The sequence below is a fragment of the Apostichopus japonicus genome, chromosome 18, assembly GCF_037975245.1.
Source record: "Apostichopus japonicus isolate 1M-3 chromosome 18, ASM3797524v1, whole genome shotgun sequence".
NCBI classification, from domain to species: domain Eukaryota; kingdom Metazoa; phylum Echinodermata; class Holothuroidea; order Aspidochirotida; family Stichopodidae; genus Apostichopus; species Apostichopus japonicus.
In genome coordinates this window covers 12,553,145-12,561,302 of record NC_092578.1, presented here as the reverse complement: position 1 = coordinate 12,561,302, position 8,158 = coordinate 12,553,145, and the positions used below count along the sequence as shown (strand labels likewise).

At 38.4% G+C, this 8,158-nt stretch overlaps 1 protein-coding gene across 1 annotated transcript in view; it reads left to right on the top strand.

The window, feature by feature from the left end:
• Positions 1–64: 64 nt before the first annotated feature.
• The window catches only part of LOC139959051 (ATP synthase subunit beta, mitochondrial-like), a 9,218-nt gene continuing 1,124 nt past the window's right edge, over positions 65–8,158 (top strand). The window contains exons 1-8 of the mRNA XM_071956589.1: positions 65–260; positions 1,651–1,827; positions 2,247–2,421; positions 3,053–3,174; positions 3,531–3,715; positions 4,620–4,901; positions 5,996–6,208; positions 7,828–8,029. Coding sequence (XP_071812690.1) covers positions 143–260; positions 1,651–1,827; positions 2,247–2,421; positions 3,053–3,174; positions 3,531–3,715; positions 4,620–4,901; positions 5,996–6,208; positions 7,828–8,029 — 1,474 coding nt within the window. The 5' untranslated portion in view covers positions 65–142. The remainder of the gene's footprint in view (positions 261–1,650; positions 1,828–2,246; positions 2,422–3,052; positions 3,175–3,530; positions 3,716–4,619; positions 4,902–5,995; positions 6,209–7,827; positions 8,030–8,158) is intronic.

Sequence of the window (8,158 nt, the reverse complement as noted above, 5' to 3'; positions counted from 1 at the left end):
GAAGAAAGGTTTCCCAATGACGTAAAGATATGACGTTATTCTCCGAACTACGTCGAAGATATGCGACAGGTTCCGATCGATGCATGATAGGTGCATCGTACCGCTGCATGGTTCGTAAAGGATAGAAGATTATAACAGCAAAATGTTCTCTACCGTGTCGAGGTCTAATTTTGCGGCCATCAAGGCCTTGAAAACTGCATGTTCCTCCGCAATCTCAAGAGAAGCTCCTAGAATATGTGCATGTGAAGCCTCACAACAAAGTATGTATTTTAATAGTGAAGAATTGTAAAAAGGTTTCGGATAGCGCCTGGCCCCTAACTTTTAGTTAAATCGCCTTGATGCGGCTACACTACAGTAGGCTAGCTAGCCTATGCCTTGTCATTGCCCGCTGCTCCAAGTCAGTGAATAGAGTAGGCCTACGTCTAGTATCGATTACTACGGTAGGCAAACCATGTTCGGCCTAGCCTAGACATGACAACAGGTTACAATTTTCGGTTCGACCCATCATACTAGTACTACTTGGGCGGAAAGGTTCGAAACCTATGGCGGAAAGGAGTATTTAAGGAATGGATTTTACACAGGAATGTACCGGTGAAACTTTCTTTGATTCGGGTGAAGGATAGGTACACAGTCTTCAAATGTGACGCTTCATTGGATAGACTGAAGTTCCTAATCTTGAGTCGATACACTGTCTTCAAATACATAATATTTGGTTGAATAAATCAAATTAATTAAGATTGATTGTGTATTAAAAAGACAGATTCTAATTGTCGATTTAAATGACCGATTTTTGGACTTCCGGGCCTACAGGTAGTGTGGAAGCGAAGAAATATACAGTGTATATAGGGGGTACTGTTATTTTCCGCACACGTTACTTTCCGCTGAAACAAACGGTGTTTTCCGCAAACAAATTTGTCAGCGGAAAACAACGTTTTTTTCAGCGGAAAGTAACATGTTTTTTGGAGGAACAGAATGACTTACTGAAATGATTAGGCACATGGAAGGATTTAGGAGGATGGAGAAGATAGGATTTAACTGTAACAGGATAAATCGGCCATGATTTTAGAACTCATAAGAAAGGTGGTGCATGTTATTTTAATCATCCTGCCTGAAGTTGGTATCCTAAAAATGCGGAAAAATATAGTATACAGGAAAGTGAAAAAAAGGTGTTTTCCGCACAAGAATTTTTTCAGCGGAAAGTAACGTATGCGGAAAACAACTGAAACCGTATATAGGCCTACAGTTCACACACAATATATGTGCTCTTCGCCATACTAAAGTGCTTTACCACCATTGGGGTAACATGGCGGAATGGCACTTTTCTATTGCGGAAAGAGCACATTTTCTATGGTAGAATGTACCGATGGCGAAATGACACAACCCCTTGCTTGCCTTTATAAAAAACTAAACGGATTGACTTTTTAGTTAGGTGGGTTAACAACGTTAATTATCAAGGGTAGGACTTACGTGTCAAGTTCGCAAGTAAATTTGCAATCGTGCATTTAATCGTCTAGCCTAATTGGAATTATCATTGATGTTTACATTTATCATTTTATGACTAATTTTACAGATCTCAAAATGCAAACTCTAGGTGAGTGTACTTGTATTGAATTAATACAAACATTCCATTTGCTGATTTAATTATTTTAGAAAGGAGCTATGTCGCCGAGGCTCAAGCTCAAAAACCAGGACCAGTAGGAAGAGTTGTTTCTGTCATTGGTGCAGTAGTTGATGTCCAGTTTGATGATGACCTGCCACCAATCCTCAATGCCCTTGAAGTCCAGGGTCGAAAAACAAGACTTGTCTTAGAAGTAGCTCAGCATCTAGGTAAGTTTTTTTCAGTGTAAGAAGAAATTGCAAGATACATTTTATGAGTATATCCCATAGTTCTTTCTTTGTGAATACTTAGACACAGGTCTACAATTTAGAAAAAAAAGATATTAAGCTCAGCTATCAATGAAACTATTGCTGGTATTTCATCTTTAGTAATTAATTATATACTAAACTAGTAGTGATTAGTGAGGTCATTATTTATGGTGTCATGAAATCACTATTGTCTGTTTATGTCATTCAGTTGAAACAGGTGATTTCATTTCAGGAATCTAACATCTTTTTTTTGTTTGTCTGTAGCTTAATACAAGTTTGCCTTGTGAAGAAAACTTCTACCAAATTTTATAAACCCTTAACCTTCTGTACTTTTATTGTATACACCAACATGACATTATGAGTACTGTTACTGTTGACAGGTGAAAACACAGTTAGAACTATCGCCATGGATGGTACAGAAGGTCTAATCCGTGGCAATGAGTGCAAAGACACAGGATCTCCTATCAGAATTCCTGTCGGTCCAGAGACACTGGGTAGAATTATGAATGTCATTGGTGAGCCAATTGATGAGAGAGGACCAATCCCTACTGATAGGTAAAGCTTTATAGGCGTAATCTTAGTGACTTTTAATCAACTTAATCTCCTGCAAAATGTTTTAAATGTTTCAATTATTCAAGGCCTGCTGTTTCCAAAAGAGCAAAGTCTTCTTTAGAAGCAGACATGAAGGTAGTCTGCCTTTATTCTGCCTCTGAAAAATATCTTGCAAGTCAGCTAGGATCGAAACTTCAGACACCCTTCCATATACAACATATGGGGACACTTTTGGGGTTAATTATGGATTTCAGATGTAGATCTTTTATCTTTACTTTTTAGACTTGGATGCATTGTTTGTGCAATGAGTCAGAACCTTTTAAGTTACGATGTGTACTGATACACATTTCATTAATCCTTCTAAGAAGTATGAACTCAAGTTTGAGAACTCTGGTGACAACTTATTCTAAGTTAAAATGTTGGGCTCGTCCAGTCACACCAGCGAACAGAATATAGTTTTAGTTAATCGTATTGCTCAGGTTTTGAAACCGATAAAGAGTTATAAAAGGGAAAGGAGCTGAAAAGAAATATCTTTTTTAAGTCAAACAGTTAACCTTTCCAAGACATGAAAGAGCAAGTTTTCTTGCAAACAAATTGAGTATTAAATATAACCCTTAATACTTATAATACACAGGAGATCTTCAATTCATCAAGAAGCCCCTGAATTTGTAGAGATGAGCGTCAACCAGGAGATCTTGGAAACAGGCATCAAAGTTGTGGATCTTCTAGCTCCATATGCCAAAGGAGGAAAGATTGGTAAGTTAATCTTAAATTTATTTTGTAACAGCTGAAAGTGGTGGTTCCTTATGCTAAAATGTATCTGTCAATTGAAGTGTCTTGTACTTGAGGGTGGTAAAGAATCAGTAAAGGGGATAGTTCTTTTAAACTCCCATTTAAAACGAGAAACCTGGACATTTAAATGATGTGAAATTTGCAAAGCTATTCTCTGCCAATAGCAGGTAGGTAAGCAGGTAATTCATGCTTTGTTTAGTATGTATTCTGAAATTTTGCAGTATTCTCTAAGAGCACAGTGGTGTATGTTATAGGAGAGGGCATGCAAGATTGTTTGAGACATGTAAGTTTATTTTTTGAATGCGGTTCATATTTTCTAGGACTGTTTGGCGGTGCTGGAGTAGGAAAGACCGTCTTGATTATGGAACTGATCAACAATGTCGCCAAGGCCCATGGTGGTTACTCTGTGTTTGCTGGTGTTGGAGAACGTACCCGTGAAGGCAACGACCTGTACCATGAAATGATTGAGGGTGGAGTCATCAACCTTAAGGACGATACCTCCAAGGTAATAATAATTAATAATAATATAATAATAATAATAAAATAATAATAATAATCAGCAGTTATTTTTACGACGCTTAAGCGACCACAAATGTGGGAGAAGCCCGCAAGGGCTTATGGATTACAACTTACACGTCAGGTGGCTTCCAATTCAACATTTTAACTCAAATTTGGAATCTTTTCAATTTAGAAAGTCATTTCAGATGGGAAAACTGTAGATTGCTCTTGGATGAAAAACCCACCTTACTATGGCCCGGCTGGGAATCGAACCCCGAACCTCCCAATTGTTAAGCCTCATTGCTTCAAATGCCACCGCCTTTATCCACTCGGCCACAGCACCGGTAATATTGTCCATGAATAAATGGACAATATTACCGGTGCTGTGGCCGAGTTCAGTAGTATATAGAACTCAGTTGCTCTATGCAAAATAAACAATGCTAAATTTGTAGTAGGTTTAGATACAATAAACTAACATGGTTAGAGGCTGCTTCTCATACAGAGTTAAACGATGTTAACGAGTTTATTGCCAATACCATGGTCAGGATCGACATTGAAGGGTTGTGCTGAGTATGCTTAGAGTAGAAACTTCCTTGTGGGACAGTCATGACTGTATTAAGGCTTATTGATTGAGTAGTCAGTTTATTGGAAAGTAAAAGTTGTGTCATGTGTGGTACATGTTATAAGTTGGACATTTATTCATGGACAATATTTTCATGGAATAAATACTTTTAAGCTTGTAGTGTGTGAAAGACCTGTGCATCCTTGCCCTTAGCAGCTAGCTAACCTATCATGCTTATTTCTAAACCTATGAGAATGTATCGGTTATGTTAACAGTCATTCGGGCCAACTCTCCGGTTTGCTGATTGCTAAGAACAAACAATTCATTGCTACATTTCTCTTGAATGCAGGTGTCCCTTGTCTACGGTCAGATGAACGAGCCCCCTGGTGCTCGTGCCCGTGTAGCGTTGACAGGTCTCACTGTTGCTGAATATTTCCGTGATCAGGAAGGACAGGATGTGTTGCTCTTCATTGATAACATTTTCCGCTTCACCCAAGCTGGTTCTGAGGTATCTGCCCTGTTGGGTCGTATCCCGTCGGCTGTGGGCTACCAACCAACCCTGGCTACTGATATGGGTACTATGCAGGAACGGATCACCACTACCAAAAAGGGATCAATCACATCAGTACAGGCAAGCTCTATGTTCATTGTATAATTCAAACACTTAAAGGATGACTTAATGCATAATATCAGTCTTTTAATGTATTATAGTACAAGAAAGAAGAAAGCTTTTTGAGTAGTGCTAATTAAGTTTCTGCAGCATTTGTATTTTCAGGATATTCACCTTTAAACAATATGTTAAATCTCTGGAATGCTCCTTCAAGGCTTAATTGATAACGACTTCTGTCCCTCTGTGCAGGCCTAAATGTTAATTCCTTGTTTAATGAATTCTAATAAACTCTACCAAAACTTTGTTCTCTTATCTTCATATTAAGAACAACAAAGCATCCTAAGATGACATGCAACACCATTTGTCTTGACACATTTGTACTGTTTGTAAAGATGTCATATGAGGCTTGTCATATGAGTCTTGTTTTCCTATGGAGTTTTGTGTTGCATCTGAAGAACTGCACATAATGGTCTTCTGTTGTAGACTATTGAATCATTATTTATCGTTTGAATATGAACAGACCAATAGAAATAAAGTTCTATAATGGCAGGTTATGTCACATTGGTGCTGGATGTAGCTAGTATGACATGCAGACATAGATTAGTTCGGTTAGCAAGTAGTTTACTATAATGTGTCACCACAAATCTCAGCAGGAAAGCAAATGTGTGTTTGACCATCTTTATAAATTTTTCAATGACAAATGGTATTGCATCCTTTCGAGCTATATAGTTTGAAAGGAAGCTAAAATTACATACTTTAGTAGTTTTTGGACATTTTAAAATAATGGATTAAAATTGTGGAGCATTCTGAACATTTTTAAAGGTAACTATTTTGGAACCCCCAACCAGAATATTATTTTCTTTGTTTTTGGACTTTGAAATCAGCACTTAACTTCTTCCAAAAATTTGTCTCTTAAACACTCGTGCCTCTATTAACTACTGATATATTAATGCCTGGTTATTGGTTTGTGATTTTATAATTTCTATTATCCAAAGGTATTGTTTTTGTTGTAACATTGTCTTCAGAAATAAAGCAAAAATTGTAAGGCAACATCAGGTGTGGGTGTAATAATTATCTGTGTTATTAATATTGACTGATTGTTTCTTTCATTTTAGGCCATCTACGTCCCTGCTGACGATTTAACAGATCCTGCCCCTGCCACCACATTTGCTCATTTAGATGCTACGACTGTCTTGTCTCGTGGTATTGCTGAGCTGGGTATCTACCCTGCTGTAGATCCCCTCGATTCTAGCTCTCGTATCATGGATCCCAATGTGGTGGGTGAAGAGCACTACACAATCGCTCGAAATGTGCAGAAGATTCTCCAGGTAACTCCGCTCTGCTTATTGTAACAGGGCACTTAACTTTTTTTTACTTTGCTTTACACATAGTGATGATCAGGGCTGTGTTTGCCATGCTTTACACATAGTGATGATCAGGGATGTGTTTACCATGCTTTACACATAGTGATGATCAGGGCTGTGTTAACCATGCTTTACACTTAGTGATGATCAGGGCTGTGTTTACCATGCTTTACACATAGTGATGATCAGCGCTGTGTTTACCTTGCTTAACACACAGTGATGATCTGGGTTGTATTTACCATGCTTTACACATAGTGATGATCAGGGCTGTGTTTACCATGATTTACACATAATGATGATCAGGGCTGTGTTTATCATGCTTTACAGATAGTGATGATCAGCGCTGTGTTTACCATGCTTTACACTTAGTGATGATCAGGGCTGTGTTTACCATGCTTTACACATAGTGATGATCAGGGCTGTGTTAACCATGCTTTACACATAGTGATGATCAGGGCTGTGTTTACCATGATTTACACATAGTGATGATCAGGGCTGTGTTTACCATGATTTACACATAGTGATGATCAGCGCTGTGTTTACCATGATTTACACATAATGATGATCAGGGCTGTGTTTACCATGATTTACACATAGTGATGATCAGGGCTGTGTTAACCATGCTTTACACTTAGTGATGATCAGGGCTGTGTTTACCATGCTTTACACATAGTGATGATCAGGGCTGTGTTTACCATGCTTTACACATAGTGATGATCAGGGCTGTGTTAACCATGCTTTACACTTAGTGATGATCAGCGCTGTGTTTACCATGCTTTAGACTTAGTGATGATCAGGGCTGTGTTTACCATGCTTTACACATAGTGATGATCAGGGCTGTGTTAACCATGCTTTACACATAGTGATGATCAGGGCTGTGTTTACCATGATTTACACATAGTGATGATCAGGGCTGTGTTTACCATGATTTACACATAGTGATGATCAGCGCTGTGTTTACCATGATTTACACATAATGATGATCAGGGCTGTGTTTACCATGCTTTACACATAGTGATGATCAGGGCTGTGTTAACCATGCTTTACACGTAGTGATGATCAGGGCTGTGTTTATCATGCTTTACATATAGTGATGATCAGGGCTGTGTTTACCATGTTTTACACATAGTGATGATCAGCGCTGTGTTTACCATGATTTACACATAGTGATGATCAGGGCTGTGTTTACCATGCTTTACACATAGTGATGATCTGGGCTGTGTTTACCATGCTTTACACATAGTGATGATCAGCGCTGTGTTTACCATGCTTTACACATAGTGATGATCAGGGCTAAAACATACCGTTTCTTCATCTAGAGTCTTGAAACAGCAGCTACCTAGGACCTGAAATTTTCTCTGGAGCCATATCGTGCTGGTGTAGAACTTTTTCATTGCCTTCATTTCTGAAAACCACATCCGTTGATAGACCATAACATTTTAATCTCCCAAGTTATGAATATCAGCTTCTCACAGTTTTAAAATAAAAGGGGAAATGTTTTAATATTGCTAACAAATGAATGTAGCCTTGTTTTAACACTGATATTTTAAATGTATGATTTTATCTTGACATTTGCTATCCAGGATTACCGATCCCTCCAAGATATCATCGCTATTCTAGGTATGGATGAACTGTCTGAAGATGACAAGCTGATCGTCACCAGAGCTCGTAAGATTGAGCGTTTCCTCTCACAGCCCTTCCAGGTAGCAGAGGTCTTTATTGGCACCCCTGGCAAGTTGGTACCACTCAAAGAAACCATTAAGGGATTCCAAGGCATCCTACAAGGTAGGTTTCTACAAGTTAGATAACTGCTATTTACAGGGGTAGGGGATCTATCGCCAAGAATAATAAGATGTCTTACATATAGAAGACATATTAGTAATTTTCAGATAAACAAGATATCTTGTGTACATC